The sequence below is a fragment of the Ruditapes philippinarum genome, unplaced genomic scaffold (genome assembly GCF_026571515.1).
Source record: "Ruditapes philippinarum isolate M1 unplaced genomic scaffold, ASM2657151v2 ctg2094_1_1_1_1, whole genome shotgun sequence".
Lineage (NCBI taxonomy): Eukaryota > Metazoa > Mollusca > Bivalvia > Venerida > Veneridae > Ruditapes > Ruditapes philippinarum.
In genome coordinates, this window is record NW_026866585.1 from 61919 (window position 1) to 81041 (window position 19123).

Here is a 19123-nt window from a genome sequence, read left to right on the forward strand (position 1 = left end):
TTTATGCTGTAAACTGCAGTGTTATATTGTCAACTTCTCCTGCTACAGCCGCTGATGGAGAATCCTTTACATAAACATGTACATAAAGTGGCAGTGAAGGTGTGACTGGTTTTGCATGATTTTAAATGGTAATACAGATGGTGTTATTGTGCTACCAGCATGTACACCATTTGCCAATCCTGGTCCTCCTGATCCATTATTGTTTGAATATGCCTGCCTATCAGACAACAAATCATCATTTACAGTGAAACGTATTTCACTCAAATAAAATGGCGATAGATGGCAATGTGCAGTTGCTGCTCCTGGATATTTATACAGTTCTAATGTGACTATAACTGTGATGTTATGTTCATTAAACTCATGATGTTAGAAAAAGAATATATTATATATCTTACAACTATTTTTCCTTTTTCCTTTATGATCATTTTTGTTATAAATAGTATGTTCAGAAAATCGCTAAAGCTTTAAAATATCAGTAAATGAATTACAGAAAAACACATAACGTATTTACAGTGGCGGTAACCAATGTAAGTCTACAGTCACCAAGCGGCTCAATTACAGAACATATTAAAACAACGTTTTCCTGCAATACCTCCCCATCAAAGCCTACAGCAAATATAACCTGGTACAAGGAGTCTGACGGCGGTCAAAAGCAGACGATAACAAATGAAATATTTTCTACAACAGAGGATGTTGGCGATCAATTATATTAAAGTATAGCCCAAATAGGAGTGACAATGGATATGAAATATTTTTCTGCTCTGCTATTAATATTGGAGGAAGAACACCAATTACGTCAGCAAAGTTTAAAATGCTTGTTCAGTGTAAGTTATATCACAGTAAATTTACTTTCTTTCTTCACATCACATTTCTTGCAAAAGGTAGTTGTTTATTTTGATTCATTTTCAAAAACGCAATGTAATTTTACTAAATATGTATAATATAATGTATGCCTTTAAACCACATATATATTAAAGCAAAAATAAGTATGTCTTAAAAATATCCTGATAATATTGCGATAAGATAACACGTTGTTTACTTTACTTAATGAACATAGACTGCACTTGTTCAATTAAATGTCGAATATGATCAATTAGCGACATTGACAAGGGCCTGTTTTAACAATGGATTGCCTACAGTTATAAATGGAACCACAGTAACAAAATCAGTATTATGGATTGCTACAAGAGGTCCTGACAGATCGTGTACTTGTCAATGCTCACATCCTGTAACAGGGGTACAAACTGTTATTATCAACGTGCATGTTTTGTGATTTTATTTCTTTAGCTTGCTTGATTTATGGTATTCAAACACAAAGCCTCTTGTGCGACAGATTCTTGGCTTTTAGTGTTATACAATCTTTCCATGGGGTGGAGTTTGTTTTAACGCATTTTCTTCCTTCAAACACAAAGCCTGTGATATTCCAGATAAAAAAATAATCATTGTCGATCAGAACAAACTTAGATATTGAAAAGAAAAATGTTCAAAAACATATTTTAATATTCTAGATAAACCAGATATACCAAGCTTCGAAGTTTCTGGGAACGAAATTGATGGTTCTATCAGCTTTATTGAAGAAATACTAGGTTCTGTGATGTGTGAAAGTAATGGGAATCCTAGCCCAGACATTTATATCTCGACTTTTAAATGTTATAATGTATATACTGGAAGCACACTCACATTAAACCCTGTCCGGAGACAAGATGACGGTCAGTACACGTGTACAGCAAACAACACAATGGAACCATCAAAGGGATATCTCCAAATAGGAAGCAGTAGTTCTAAAGTAAAAATAAATGTTCTGTGTAAGTATTTTGTCCACTGTTTCAAAACCCTAAACACTTCAAATTTAGCTTGTAAACAGATAAATAAACTTTCAGAAAACGTAATGTTTAATTTAGTAAAAAATTGGTTTGGTTGATAATTTGTACTTTATTTTCAAAATTGGTTTATCTTTGAATATGATTGTTGTTCAATTACAAGTCACAATATGATTTAATCATTAAAAGACTAATATAATTGAATTATATAAGGAAAATGTTACATTACTCTCACTGATTGTAATCCGCATATCAACATTTTGTTCTTATTTTAAAGAGTCAATAATTCGATGATAAACTATTCAAATAAAATTAAGAAATAAAAGTTTTGACTCAAAGGGAAAGTAAACTTATATGCTTATCATTGAATGGCACTAACGTGTCTCATTGAAGGTCCCATGATAACCGCCATATGAACACATCTGCGGATGTTTCAAAATTCAAAATTGTACCAATTCATTTTAAATGTTGACTTCTGCTTAAGCCGGTGCTAGGGGCGTGGACGATAGTTTGCACTTCCTTCACAGTACCGTCCATGAACAGGCTCAATCAAACCGAGCCTGCAACATTTTCAATTATGTTGTGTTGGACTTTCTTAAGGATTCTTGCTTTCTCTATTTTATACATTATGAAATTCAACATGGTCCACAGTTGCTCTCATACAAATACACGTTTTCTAATGTAATTAGATAACAATTATATGCTATTCACAAAAACTTTATTCATTACAATATGATAATAGCGAATGGCTTTAATGTAAAAGAAATAGATGAATAAATATTTCATAAACCGTACATTCTAAATTTGAATTTTAAATGTAAAAGCTCCACTTCGCTGATAACTTGATTCGTTAATAATTACTTTTAGTTTCTTTTTTCAAATACACAAACAAAGATGTAATTCTATGTTTAATATGTTTAATGCAAGTACTTAACGGTAGGAATAATAAAATACTACTGTTCATTACTAAGTAAAAAGTATATGACTGTTATGTATATCTGCGATCTAATTGTTTTTTTATTTCAAAATCACATACAGTTACAGTCTTATTACACTCTGTACTACGGTTTCTATACTCTATACCGTTCGTTTCCTAATTCACATTCTAATGCAGACATATTCTGTTTAATATCTATATATTCACCATAAAACATATATACATATATATCTTAACTTAAAATATTAAACAACATATTTCAGGATCATGTGCATTTCACTTAATGTGTATAATATTATGTATGCCTATAACATAGATAAATACAGAATCCCTAAAGAAAGCCCAACATGGCAAAATTGAAAATAATGCAGGCTCGGTTTGATTGAGCCTGTTCATGGACGGTAATGAAAAGTGCAAGTTACCGTCCCCCTAGCACCGGCTTAAGCAGAATTCAACATTTAAACATGAAATAGTAAAATTTTGAATTTAGAAACATCCGCAGATGTTTATAAACCACATGTATTTTTTAATCAATCATTAGTATGTTTTCAAAAATGATTAAACGGTTTTGTCTTATTTTATTCTTTACAGATGGTCAAAAAATAATTCTCTCTGAACTTGATAACAAAACGATTCTTGCTGGGTAAAGCTTTAATTTCTCTTGTCCTGTAACAAAGGGAAATCCTACATCTACAAGTTTTAAATGGACAAGAGATGGTGATAACAGAACATGAAACACACAGACACTAGACATTTATAATGTTACGAAGAAAGATGGTTTAAAATACACGTGTACCGTGCTTAATGTTCTAACACCTAGTGAAGGTCTATGAAGGACTCGTACTGATAGTGGATCATTTGATCTTAATGTGTTATGTAAGTGTGGCACTTATTATTACAGATCTACTTGAATATGTATATTCATCAAATTTGCTCTTATAAAATGATACATTTTTATTCATTATGTCTTATTAGAATTCTATTATAATAAGATACAAAATTTGAAAAAAAAACAAATAAGAACTAATCTAAGTTATCCATTAAAGATAAAGAAAGCGGATAGTGTATCTTTGATTCCTACAGCTTAACTCGAGTGTCGTCAAACCTCTCATATGAAATATATAATATTTTCAGTTTAATCTTATTAGAATCTAGAAAAATAAACAAATAAAAACTTAACAAAATGAGAATAAAACCAGGGTAACGTGTAATTGCTACGTTTATTTAGCAACATTCCTTGATATTATGCTCACAGAATCAACTTCCCGTACAGGGTTAACATTTCCATGTAAGTAGTTTATACTCAATTTTTAATTTATAATTCAAATCAACTTTTGTTTAACGAGTTTTCGTTCTTATCACATTTTAGTTATTTATTGTAGATATGTCAGTTGTATCATCATACGATCAAAGAAAATCAGAGTCAAGACCTACTGATATCAGCAATTGTGAACGAAAGTGCGAATGTACTGTTGACAGTAATCCAAGTTCTAGTATTGAAATAAATTTTAAAGACAAACCACTATTGAAAACTGACAATGCAAGAAGTTTAAACTACACACTTTTTGAGGTGTCTTGTCTTGATACAGGTGTTTATACCTGTACCGCAGAAAATCAATATAATTCAGGAAAGAGTTCCAAAATGGCATTGACTTTGTTTGTTCGATGTTAGTATTGTTCTAATTCATGCATTCTGTTGTATTTCAATATATGTCTTTAACCGGTTTTTGTCAGTGAACACTTTTAAAACGATATAGTTAAACGTTTCGTTAAATAGCAGATCCAATATAAAAACAAATCGAGGTCCAGCGTATTTACAAAAGAAACTAATTAGATAATTTGAAACTGAATTAAAATATGAACAGTAAATATAGCATATTACACGGTTCTATGTGATTAAATAGGATAACACTTTGTCCGTGTCATTGTCATTATAAATGATTTTAAATTGACACATTATTCGAACACACATTTAAAAACAATCAATAAACGAGAATGTTATTGAATAGACTCAGATTAATATCTAAATTGAGCAGCGGATTGTGATGACAGTTGTCACTTCAAATTCGATGTTATTTACGTTTTCATTTAGTTACTGATCGGTTTTAGTTAAGCAACGTAGCTTGATTTTTACCTGCACTTTAAATACACAATAATTTAATTAACGTTAAACAAATTTGTTCAAATATTTTCAGTTTTATATGTATCTTTAAGAATATAAACAATAATGTCTTTTCTGTGTATAAATCGTATTGAAAGGTTTTATTTCAAACAACATACAGTCTTTGAATGTAGAAGTTTGCTTTGTTTAAGATTTATGTTTTCTATATGTCAACCGGCTCACCACGACCACAAATTCACTATAAAGAAAATGTTAGTAGTGCTCTTGGACATGTCATTACCTTGGTGTTTAAGGGTCTTGCATACCCTTGTCCATCGGAGAACACTTAATAACAGTTCCAATGTCATTATTTCAATATAAGGAACGGATTCAAATCTAACAATTAGAAATGTGTCACTATCAGATTACGGTGAATACCAACTGAAGATTGAAAATGAAATAAATTATTTCATACAACCATATTTTCTGTCTCAAGAAGGTGGGGTTTTTATTATCAAATTATTACTTTATAAATAATTGGCAGCTCTGAAATAGCATTTCTCTTTACGTGTATTATTCATATGACTAAAGAAACATTCCTTAAGGGATTATGTATTCTGCAGTATTTGTATAAAACATATGATATAGCAGTTTTAGATAATTAATTGATAAAATGAAAAATATGATCAAATGATTGATGCTGCTACTTTTCACTTCAATATTGTACTTTAATTTGTAATATTTATAAGAGATATCTTCTTATGTCATATTTATTTATATAGATATAGCAGATGCACCTAATGAATTTCAAGGGGTTACAGAGCATATTTCGGACACTTTCGCGTTGTTTCGGTGGAAACCATGAATCAATGGGGAACCAAAACAGTCATTTGTATTATTATATAAGAGACCATCAGACAGTTGAAGACACCCGTGAGACCCTGATGATTTATACGTTGCACGAGTTGGTCAGTGATTCGGTGTATAGAGTTGTACGTGCTGTTGGCAAGAAACAGTGTCGGCGATTTAATAAACTCTACAAACATGACATTTAGAACAAAAGGCATGTTAAAGGTACCATAATTGTTTAAATTAATGTTAAAAAAACTTTTTTGACAAACATTTTGAAAGTAGCATTATTCAAAGGTTTTAAAACTACATCAAATTGTTTTAATGAGTATAAAAACGGTCAATTGTAAACATTAACTATTTCATCTACTTTAAAGCACTTACAAAACAATTAGTACATGTTACTTGTCAAAATAAACTTACAGGAATCTTACTTTTATATCGTCCATGGTTTATGCAATAGAATTATAATCATTTATATCTCTCAATTCGTTATGATAAATTTATTTGAAAGCAATTGTGAAACTTTATAACGAGCTCTGCATCAGGGGCCGGGTTCATAAAATAGAGGGTATTGAATTAGTGTAGGTTCAATTCTGAAATGTTTGTCTGTTGCGACAAAGATTGAAACGTCTGGTCGAAGCAAAATAAATTGGATTACAAGCAAAATTGAAATGATTGGTATACTTAAAATGAATTGAAGACAATATGTGCCGAGAATATGTCCATTTAAATATTGGTACGAACTTCATAATGTTCGAATGATTTTGAGAACAAACTGTTCTGCAGTAAGCTCCCCTTACTGGCCGTAGTGTAAAAGTGCGTAGGGTTTGGTGCACTTTCTAAACGATTGAGGGAAAACCGCCTCTCTGATAGTGGGTGTGGTTTAGGCTTTGTAACTTGTAATTTAATGATAAGACAAGTGATATTGATCAAAGTTGTCCTGGCTTTCTTCCGCCCCGTCAACGAAGACTAAATGCTAGCATACGGAGCATCATATTTAATTTGGCGACATCTTAAGGCTGAGCCGAACTTCAACAGAGGCGGAGCAAATGAAGTGAGTGAAACTGCCTCAGTCGTTACCTCTCTCATCGGTTAAATTTTAGAACGATCGACAATAGACTGGCTAATTGGCACATATTTATTATGTTGATAAAATTAGATAATGATAAAAAGAATATGATATTCAAATATGGCACTTTCACTTCAGTTAAAAGTTTATTCTAATCCCTTAAGGCTATGTGACATGTTTTACATCAGATAAGCTATTTATTAGAAAATTTGAAAACAATGTGATTTTTTAGAAGAAAAACAAAATCAAGTCTTAAATTTTCCCCATTTCTGTATGGACAAATGCATATCTACTAGACGCCGCATGCACGCGGCGTCTAATAAAAACTTTTTTTAAACTCAGTTGCTGTGCGTATATTAAACCCTCTGTTCATGTAAACTGTCAAATAGAAATATGGGAGTATTGGGAGAGGTTTTACGCCAGTTAGGGAAAAGGCACAATTGTGTAACGTTTATTTTTCTGCTGGGAATTGAATTTGTTGTTTTGAAGGGAGATTTGTTGATTTGATGAAGTTGGTTGAATATAATTGTGGTGATCTTAATTGATCAGGGTCCATTGGTTGTAATCAGTTGTTTTGGTTGTAACATTTTATTTGGTTGTTGAGAGTTATATCTGTTTGGTAAGATATACTTGGTTGATATTGGTTGAATTTTTTGAGTGATTTTGTCTTGTCATGATTATTTTTAGTTGATGCTTTGTTTGTGAAAATATTTGTAAATATTGGGGGCTTTAGCTTAAGTTGTTTTTACATGCTGATAAGATTTTGTGAAGTTAATATTGTTGGTTAAATAATTGTGTTTATACTGTATCTTATCTGTATACGTGAAAATATATTTCGTATGAGTGGTTCATAAATGATGTGTGTTTGTTTTGGGTGTAAATATGATCAGAGTTCTTTGTTTTGTGTGTAAATAATAATCGGAGTTTGTTGTTTAAATGTATATATGGCTTTGAGATAGAAAAATATGTCACATTATGGACTACGGTGGAACACAGGCTGATCACAACTATCATACAAAACAAAGCACAACTCAGTAGAAACTATTTAACAGTATATTTACAAAAATAAATGATTATTTATAAATGAAATTAAATGAATGAATGAGAAAACAAATTAAATAAAAGTTCCGTGTCCTGTCGAATAACACTATGTCACTTTGTCCCGGTGGCTTAACTTAAAATAAATACACTGATGCTCGGGATGTGACCCATCCAAAGCAGAAAATCGATTCTGTACTGTCTACAGAGTGTAGATCCAAGACTGTGGATGTGGGGTCTCTACGTCACAATCTCCAGATGTGGCCCATTCAAAGCAGAAGATCGATTCTGTACTGTCTACAGAGTGTAGATCCAAGACTGTGGATGTGGGGTCTCTACGTCACAATCTCCAGATGTGGCCCATTCAAAGCAGGAAGATCGATTCTGTACTGTCTACAGAGTGTAGATCCAAGACTGCGTCGTTACGTCACAATATCCACTATCGTCGCTATGTTGAAAATATGCGGGATACAAAATTGAAGGTGAATCCTCCAAGTAGAAGCTACAAAATATAAAACATGGTAAATATCCATGGTACACAAATATAAGGGTATAAGTATGTCCCTTTGAAATAGCCGGACCTTTGTCGGATTCCTATAAACTGATAAACAAGGCTTCTAAATATATAATGTCCCTTATGGAACGCAATACACACTGGTGTAATAAATTCAACGTTGATTATATATCGTAGCACGTTGTAAGATATAAACCGGTTGCCACCTAAATATCGACGAAATCCTTCCTTGAATCGAATCCATATTATTTCGTACAAACAAAAAAAAATAATGATGATGATGTGATAGGAAAATTACTTAAAGAAATAAGAATTATATAAAAAGAACATCTGCAGCAGACTTAAATATAAATGGCTTTTACTTATTAAACAAGAACATGAAAACTTATGCATGAAAAAATAACGTGCACTCAAGGCGTTAACGGCCTTCCATACATACAACAACTATCAATGATAATAAACAGATTACAAATATTCAAGAAATTAATGGAACACTAGAGTCATAAATCTACAGAAGACGAAAAATTAGAGAACGAAAAATTACTGTCAAAATGCAAAATAAAATTTCTATAAAACGAATATGTAATGAAAAATTAACTGAATTACGATATTCTGAAATAACAAAAATTTACTAAATAAAACAACAAGAAAAGAAAAATTTACCTTGCGCAAGCTTAAAAATTTACACCACAAAAATAAATGTGTCTGTCATAATGACCTTGTGCGTCTTTACACGTCTAAATGTGAGTCCCAAAGAAGATTTAAAATCGTTCAATATATATATGCATAGCTATACTGAACAGAAAAGCGTGAAACATAACTTTCACGATTTTCTTGCATTCCAGTGTGCATGTATTATAATAATAAAATATACAGGCCCGTAATATCAAATTTATAGCCCATAAAAAAATTTGCACTTTATCACAAAAATCTAACTTTCTTATTACATGTACTGGACCGAATTTTATGAAAAATATATCAAAATGTTTGGAATGATATCAAGAAATTTAAGCAATAAATGAAAAGAAATAAGTAATATCACTCGATAACTCTGAATTTTACAAAAAGATGATGCAATAATTTACATTGTAATAAGTATAAACCTGAGGTTCGGCATGAAAATAATTTTCTACAAAAATCAAAGTACTGAGAGTACTTCTGAGCATTTACGAAATATGTAAAAATCAAAGTACTGAAAGCACTTCTTAGCATTTACAAAATGGTTTACTTTGTGACAAAATATAAAAAAACACCCAAAAAAGTGTTAACTTAACAATTACATGCTAGTTTTTCCAACTGAGAATATTTCAATTTTAAGTCAGGCAGTGCTGCGCAGCCTCCATATCTTGGAAATTGGTTCTAGTTTTTATTACTAAATCTTTCCTCAGATTAAATAACATCAAGGCAGTCATTCTCCTGACAATATATAGTCTCAGAACTTCGTGAAAAAATGCCGCTCACAGACTTATAGATAAACATAAACTTCACGATAATATATACTGCTTTTTAGTGTGTATTCTTTGAATAAATTTCAAATAAATGAAAACATGGAAACAGTTTGAAGTCAGTTAATAATAGGTTAAATGAATAAGGGACACTGATTAAGCTTATAAAAGTTATTATTTTTAAAAACTGGCAAAATGTTGAACCATGCTTAGAATAAATTACTAAAACAAACATTTGTAGGCAAAATTGCGAAGAAATATTGCGATTGCAATAATGTAACTAAAGGTTTTCGTAAACGTGTTGACCGTCATTTGGCGTAGACTTCAGTTCTGAAAAGAAACAAATTAATTGCACGTAAGTCAAAATGCAAGAATACAATGTAACAAGAAATATAAATAAACATATTCATCCAACCATTTAAAACCCGATTTAACTAACAAAACGATTTTAAATTTCTGAACTATGCTGATGAAATTATACAATCAAAAGATATTGACGTATCGTTCATTCCTTTCTGTCGTTCAATAATCGATACACATTTGAAAAAAATCGATAATTTGGAATTATTTGTTAAATGTCTTAAAATAATGAAAATGAATCCAAAAATATACGGTAGCCAACGTCTTTGTCTAAACGTATGATGGTTCTTTTTAATAAAAAGATATATGCAGCAGTCAGATGGGCATTTGATAAAGTAAGACTTATTGTATGGAAGAACGTGTATTTTCCTAGTCATTGTCATAAGTATGAAAGCGATTGACGGAAAATTAATTATTAAATCAGATATATTGTCATTTTTTTCATCTGATGTCAGAACATAGCCGATAATCTTTGCACTATATTAATGACAGCTCTAGATGGAATTTATACATTAATGTCCTCAAATCTGTAAATTAATATAATACAGGTATTTTCATAGTATTGCAACCAATCCATAAGTCCCCTACCGGTTTGAACCCCAGCAACATTCTGAAGGGCCATTGGTCATTGAATTTTGTCATTGAATGAATAAATGACATAAATTAACTTAAATCTTTTGAGTTCTTAGATTGTCTGTATCTAAGTAATATGTTATGTTTCCCTTATTATGTTTATAGATCAAATAATCAAAATATCCAATTTTCTCAGGATGAATATGTATAAGTGATGTTTCAACTTTACTTTATTTTAGGTAAATTTGTTAGAAAAGTTACAATGTCTTTAAAAGTGATCTCAGGAAACAGTTTTTAGAATCGGACAGAAAGACCAACTGACGCAAATTTCGAGGATAAATGTTTAAACATCACTGGTTGTTACCAGAAAATAACATTTTTAAAAGCAAAATTCTTTAACTAAGAGGAGATAACTATTAAAATAAATATGTTAGACTTATGAACATTTTCATACATGATGTGAGTGTAACAAAAAATAATTATCTCACAGAAAATTGTCATGGTAACATATGTCTTATATATCTAATCACACATGAATTAGGTCTTGATAATGAATGTTTTTTTTAAATTTTAAGTTAATCCATTGAGAAATAAGAAAGTTAAAGAATCGAGTAAGAAAAATTCAAAGTTGAAGAAGGAGATAATTCTGGAAATATGGACGCTAGATTTATAACCCTTGTCATGTTATTATGATTTGGGAGTTTGAAGGATATGTCATAAGAAATGAAGAAGTTTGAGTCAAATAAAATAATTTCAAGAAAAAAAAATGTTCAAAGGGGACAGAATTCTGGAAATAGTCAAGCTAAGGTATTGAACCTTCTCCAAAATGAATTGAGTAAAAATTAGCACATATATATGACGGTTATAGTAGATACATTAGTTATGTAAAAAATCATCATTTTTTCAAGGGGTGGGGGTGGGTTCAAAAATATTGTTATATTTGCCATATTTTAAAATTCTGGAAACAAAGTGATCCCTCGGAAGCATTAATCACAACAAAATAGCCTTTTTGCTGCCATAGCAACCAAAGTTTTCATCATAGGAAGAAGAAAAAGACGTGCATAATCTCCATGATCTAAAAGCATTACGGAATGAATGACATCAAAGAGGAAGAACAGTTATCTATTGTCCCTCTAGCCACATTATAACTGTCCCGTGAGAGCGGACGTTCCAACATTTTGGGTTCAGGGGCTATTTTCTTTGTCATTTTCTTTGTTATCTTAAGGGCTACTAGCCCATAAACCCTTTGATCACGGAATGAACCTATTGTTCTCCTTTGTTCTCTTTACTGTTACATAGCCCTTAAACCCAAAACATTTGCTCGGACGGACAGATGAACGGACAGACAGACGGACGGAGGGTATACATAATGTCTCTTCCGGTAAAACCGGTAGGAGACTAATAACAACTACGATAGATTTCATTCTTTTTAATGCTATACAACAGTTTCAACAACCTGTAAAAAAATAAAATTGATAACAGCCTATATTAAAATGTACCGATAATCATACTGATATAAATATGAGTAGGCAAATGTATATACGATACATGTAAGGATTTAAAGATTAGAATTGCGTTTACTGTAGGTACAAGCCATTATTGACATCAATTTGAAATCTTTAGATACTCAATAAGAGCACATTATGATAATTAACACGTGTAAGAAATCCAGCAACATTTTAAAGCTAGATAAATAGTAAAATATGTAAGAGCAGACATTTCTTAAAGAGTGTAAAATAATATTAGTATGTCCAGCTATTTACAATGAGTGAATTGTTCTTGAAGTAAAACATAACTGTGAGGAATGAAAGTCACTTACCTAACTTTTTATAGATATGCTCCTTATTTTCATCGACATTCGGCTCTAACACTGTATACACATTTGTGTCGCTATGAAAAAAAAATATTAAAAAGTGGTTTATGATAAAAGAAAATAATTATATAGCATGTTTCGTTATTTAAGAAACATGTCAGAAAAGATTAATTGCCTCAAAAATTAAAACATTGCTGATATGAACATGTATTTGACAATGGGGAAAGAGAGGATATTTTGGATAGAGAATGACTTCTCATCCAAAAACCCTGTCCACTTAAATATCATAACTTGAGAACCATTCGGCTTATATTCGCAAGGTTGATCCTGGCTTGTGAATAACCCCTTTGTGAGATTAGTAGGTTCTTTGTCAAGCTCATAATGACCTTAAATGAGATTTCGTAAAAACGAATTAATTTTTCGTAATTACGAATTAATATTTCGTAATTACGAAATAATATTTTGTAATTACGCATTCATATTTCGTAAAGACGAATTATTATTTCGTAAAAACGAATTAATATTTCGTAAAAACGAATTAATATTTCGTAATTACGGATTAATATTTCGTGAGAACGAATTAATATTTCGGAAGTACAAATTAATATTTCGTAAAAACGAATTTCTATTTCTTAAAAACGAATTAATATTTCGTAATAACGAATTAATATTTCGTAAAACACGAACTAATAATTCGTAAAAACGAATCATTATTTCGTAAAAACGAATAAATATTACATAATTACGACTTAATATTTCGTAAAAACGAATTAAATGCCGGGAAGAAAGTGTCGAAAATGTCACCTTAAGGGCTCCGTATTTTTTAAATTTGAAATAATCCTTTTTTTCAATAAGGAAACCTTTTAATTTCAAATATACGTCCATGAAACAGAATATGTAATTAATTTTTGCAAAAGAAAGGAATATTTGTGGATGACAAACGATCAAGTACCTGTATAAATGATACTTTTAATCACAATTACGCCCGACCAATCATAAGAAATGGCGAACTCACAATACATTATTAATGTGAATATTAACATGATGTATAAGATATAAGTTCCAAAATGTAACATAGACCATTGTAGGTTCCTTTAATGTCAAGTGATTCTGTATTTTCTACAGAAAACAACAATTGTGATCATGTACATTGCAAAATATTTACGCGTTAACAAAACGTTTGTCTTTTGTTTTCGAAATTATTGACAGTTTAAAACATTAAAGAGTCCTGAAATTTCATGTGAACATATCTATACAGTGCCGTATATAATCTCATATTACCAAAGCTTATGGAGATTATAAAGCGTTCCCATATTTTCCAGAAAAACGTGTATTGCACTAAAGCTTCTATTTGCACTGATTTAAAAGCTTCTAAGCAATATTTTCTTATACATGTACCAAAACCTGATAGGGAACATTTACAAGGCTATATATTTTCAGATATAAATGTATATAAAACTTTGCAAGACATTTAAATATTCAATAATTTATACTAATTGTTCGTCATCCTGTTTTTGTGTGTGTGTATTTTAACAGCTGCCATACGGTGTTCGATTATTTCAGTGACTCATAGTTGACCCGCTATTATCAAGCTATGATCAATATTTATATTCCTCTATAGTATTACAATTGAAAACTTGTTTGTGATTTTTTAGTTATTTCCAATTTCGACCTTCATCTTGTCAATTCGATTAATGATGACTTCGAATGATGTCCGTATTATTTTTTTTATTATTTAAAAGTCAGTTTATCCTTAGTTCACATAATTTCCAGGGAACATTTAAATACAAATGATCATAAGTTTCTTGAGAACAAGGTGAAAAGTTATCAAATTATATCTGTAGCTAGTACAATTGTATATATGTTCTGAAGCACATATTTTGCAAAAAAAATCGATATTATATCTTTTAGCTTCTAGAGGTATTAAGTTTCCACAATTAAAGAAGCAAAATGAATAATTTCCATAGTTTCATATAATAATACGTGTATAATACAAATTAACCTTTTTAGGTAAACCCAGGCAAATTAATGACACAACTATTAAAATGATTTAATGTATGCAACCACGCAAAAAATAATAACATTTTTCACAGTTTCTGTATAAATTCAATATATTTTGGGGTTGAAGCGAAAATATATCTATAAATGTAGAACGAAGTTAAGACGCCAACAGATTCAAAGATTAGTTTTAAAACAAGTCGCGTGACCCTAGAACAGGCATTGTGGATATTGTATGATTGAAACAAGTCTAAATCATTCATATTGACATGTTCTTTAACGTTTCCATAGTTCACTGTGACAACTCTTGTGAAATTCTAAGCTTTAACTTGACCCACGTGGTCGACAAGGAAACCACGATTTATTTATTTTTATACAAAGAGAAAAGTTTTGTTCCTGTGTCTGTCTAATGTACTCATTTTCAGGACATTTACAGAATAATAAATGTGTAATAAGACGGATAAGAACCCTCTAAGAACGTGCAAAACGGCAAATTTGAAAAAATTTCAGGTTCGGTTTGATTGAGCCGTTCATTGACAGTTCAGGAACGTGCAAACAACCGGCAATGTCCCTTAGCATTGGTTTATGCAGAATATAATGCAAGCAAGTAAATAGTATATTAGATATGAGATCAAATAAACTATAAGAATTGTTCTTAACTACTGTGTTGTTTATATGTATACGTACTTTTCACTTGAACTGTGATCTGAAAATGGAAATCATTGCATTGACAGAAATGTCATATTCCCGTTGTTGGCATTAAAATAGACAAACTTAAGAATTGTAAAGTTTTTTTGTTTGTTTAGAAACAAAATCTATATATATATATAACAATAAAAAAATAACTACCTATTGCAGAAAGTTTATCAACCTCTAACATAATGGGTTTTGTAGTATATGAGTGCCCTTTAATATAGTCGGTTGTGCTCGTTTGTATTGAATTTCGTGTATTAGTTACATAAATCAAATATGAAGGGTAATTTTTTCAAGTCTTGGTCGTGTGTTTTACTGCAATATTAAAAGGATTTATAATTGAATGTAAATGTAAATATATTACAAAATATCAAAGCGTATAAAAGCTTATTCTCATGAAATAATTTGTAAACATTTGATAACAGTAAAACGAAGTTGTTTCCAGAACAGTATTGCCGTATATGAAACGATTTGTAACATTGAATGTTTATGTTATTTTATATACAATGAATGTTGTACGTAAACACAATAAAATTGGACGGAACAAAATATATTGTTTTATTGTTAAGATTCCATACATGTATTTCCCGCTTTTGATAATATATTTTATAATTCCTTTCATTCTAGGTATTCTTCAAACATTTTAATCATAATGTAAAAAATCATAGTACATTCTGTAGACAACAGAGCTTTATACACTTTAATTCACATGTTTGAGCTTTTTTCTTATTATGTTTACTTTTCCTTATGTAATTTAATTGTAATGGGACTTCACAGGCACATAAATCCTATCTTGTCAATCAAATTGCTTATCTGTTAAATTCCTTAATTAAATTCCTCCGTCTAGAACTGTTTAATGAAGGTATGACTTTTTTCATTAAATCAGTGATTTAAAAGCAGCATCAGTACATGCTTTTGCTTCTACAATACTGTTCCATTAATTTAAACGTTTGAGTATGACTTTTTTACAGTTGCTTGAACACACTATAATAATCCAGTCTTAAGTTAAAAATAATCAATTTTATTTACCGTGTGCCGTGTTAACGTAGTCAAAGTCATTGTATATGTGTATACCACTTTGCATATCTTGTAAGTCTGTGTAAGCATCGTTACCGCTGAAAAAAAATCGCAATACAGAAAAGGCATTTGAAATGTGTTATACTTAGAAAAAAGATATCAATTCTAAGTGCATTGTTGTAAAATAATCCACGGTTTGAGTTCAAATGCGTAAGAATATAATCACGAAAGCCGATAGGCCTGAGTGATTAATTACAAAATATTTGATCGAAAAAAATGTGCATAATTATACTACAATGGACGGAGGTTAAATATCTATTTCCATTCTAACACGTCACGAAAAAAATATTGTTGGACTATATGTTTGGTGGTGAAATTTGTTTTCGCCTCAGAGTTTCCAGTCGGTTGCAAAAAAACTGTCGTTTAGTCTACCGTTCGCAGAAACATTTTGAGAATAATGAATTTTTAAAACGTTGTTATAATTGTTGTATGTTTATTTTAATTCACTTTATATTTTTCAAGCGCAATACAGAGTATTAATAGTAAAATTAATGTGGTTTGCGGCATTGAAAAAAAGTTCAGCGTACAGCATTAATGACTGAATTAAAGATATTGGTGTTCGGATTTATTTTCTTAGTTAAACCATTATCTATCATTTCAGATAGTTTTCAGAACGAAATTCAACAAAAAGTTGCTTTTTATCTATCAGGTATTTCAATCAAAATGGCGCTGTCAATGTATCGGTTTAAAAAACAGAGGGATGAAATAAGAACAGTGAGTGTATTGTTGTGAAATATATATCTCGCTTCTGGTCTTCTTTGTTTATATAAGAGAAATCTCCGAAATCTCTTAGTGTTAGAGTTCTATTTTGTTAAAATGTTTTCATTTTTTATATGAAATAAGGATCGAGAATCATAAAAGCTATCATTGATAGTAAACGTCATTTTGCCTGAAAATTATTGACGTGGAGCATCACAAATTTGCTTAATAATATACCAACTTATCTGTATTGAACTCAATCTTTGATAAATAAACATAAATAAACAGGAAAAGGATATGCATTCCTTACAAACAATTTTACCTATGTCTGCTTTCACTTCTGTCTCTTTGAATTCCTGAAAACAATTGATCGAAAATATACAGATTAGTTCTATCATTACATAGAAATGTGATCATATTTGACGGTTGTTAATTACAGTAATCATTAAATAATGCTGACCAGAATTAAATAAAATCAAAAGAAGTACACGTCAAATGTGTAAGTACTTCGATAAATTTGACCTGACATCTCCAAAAAGGAGCCAGTCTCAAATGATATCACATTAGATCATTGGATAGAATTTGAAAATATGTCACATAACTACAAAATAACAATATACAATTATGCTGAATTGCTTATTATTGAAAATATAGTATAATCTCTATCGTAATACTTTGAGTAAGCTTGTCACGAATGGCTCATCTTTAATGTTTTACGTTTAATATACTGATCCAATGCAAATGATATTGTCCAAATATTAGTCCTGTTCATAATCCTACATTTTAACTTGATTATGTTGATAATTAGTTTAACTGATATCTTATGTTACAATTCACGTCACCCAAATACACTAGGATAAAATGGAAACGTCCAAGCATTAATTTGAAAAAAGGACCTCGTGGGCTCGTCCAAGCAATATTTCAGGCATGAACTGGCTCTGAGTAGAACCATTAATGTTTCTTATACAAAATTTAAAGACCCTTGGTAGTATCGAATCCACAACTGTAAGGGGTAAGTTGTTTGAAGATGAAGACCGTAACCACTCGACAACAGAAGCCCTAAAAAGGACATACTGTTACGCCTATGAAAATGAATCTGAAGAAAAGGCTATAATAAACAATGATATCATAATAATTATGTATTGTTGTTTATATTGAACGTTAATTAAAGAGAAAATTGTATACCTTTTTTCCAGTATTTTCTTCTCAAGAAAACACTAAAAACAACGACAACAGCAATAACGATAACTGAACCAGTAAGCAATCCTCCAATCAATGCTGCATTTATTCCAGGTTCGTCTGTTTTTCCTGCAATGAGGCAACACCATCACAATTTATATCTTGTTAGATAAAAACGTCATATATGTATTACATACATGCAACTTCGATTATTACAGAACGGATAATGGTATTATGAATTATCTTAAACAAGAATAAACAAGAAAACTATTTTAAAAAATACTCGGCTGAAGTTAAACTGGTTAACTGGCAAGTGTTATTCTTAAGTTTTCCAAACACATAAACGTGTTAGCAATTCTTACATGACAACAACGCGAACAATTCTTGTAGGATTATTAATCTCGAAAAAAATGGACACTAAAAGGAGTACAAAAATAAAATGATTCTGTAGTTTTTCGTAACTGAATACGAAAGTTTCTTAGTTTCTCAGTTTCTAAGAAGAACAATTACGCAGTCGGTAGGCAATTAAATTCATAAATACTTGATTAATATGCAACAAAATGTGTAATAGATTTATAGACATTATATCAATTGAACTCATGATATATTAGACCCTAAATGAACATCATAAAAAACTAGGTAAGTTCGGATATTTAGGTGTGTTTTTCGATATATTCATATGCATGAGTAAACATACACGGTCGTGAACGTTGTCTGTTATTTTGGATAAAATATATAACTCAGTAAAATATTATGTAGAAAAAAAACTCAGTAAGTTCTCATGAATGATAAACTGTTCAATAGAAATGTAGTCAGATCTTAACAAAGTATAAAATGTGTTGTGGGGGGAAGTACTGTTAACTTGAATACCTGAGTAATTTTACTAGAATGTTAACAAAACCTATCCTATTACTTAACTTTAGAATGGCAAATGATATTCCCAGATTTCTGTTTG

The 19123-nt window shown here is 30.5% G+C and overlaps 1 protein-coding gene and 1 long non-coding RNA gene across 2 annotated transcripts in view; one reads left to right on the forward strand and one right to left on the reverse strand.

Moving 5' to 3' along the window:
* Positions 1-452: 452 nt before the first annotated feature.
* Positions 453-6108, forward strand: LOC132732990 (uncharacterized). The gene is made up of 5 exons (XR_009626119.1): positions 453-824; positions 1509-1805; positions 3349-3633; positions 4140-5357; positions 5641-6108. It is a non-coding gene; the product is annotated as an uncharacterized LOC132732990 (long non-coding RNA).
* A 1711-nt stretch (positions 6109-7819) lies between these two features.
* The window catches only part of LOC132732984 (hemicentin-1-like), a 34124-nt gene continuing 22820 nt past the window's right edge, over positions 7820-19123 (reverse strand). Inside the window, exons 11-17 of the mRNA XM_060719539.1 lie at positions 18175-18297; positions 17312-17345; positions 16243-16328; positions 15208-15226; positions 12529-12599; positions 10010-10106; positions 7820-8319 (exon numbers count right to left, since the gene is read on the reverse strand). Coding sequence (XP_060575522.1) covers positions 10057-10106; positions 12529-12599; positions 15208-15226; positions 16243-16328; positions 17312-17345; positions 18175-18297 — 383 coding nt within the window. The 3' untranslated portion in view covers positions 7820-8319; positions 10010-10056. The remainder of the gene's footprint in view (positions 8320-10009; positions 10107-12528; positions 12600-15207; positions 15227-16242; positions 16329-17311; positions 17346-18174; positions 18298-19123) is intronic.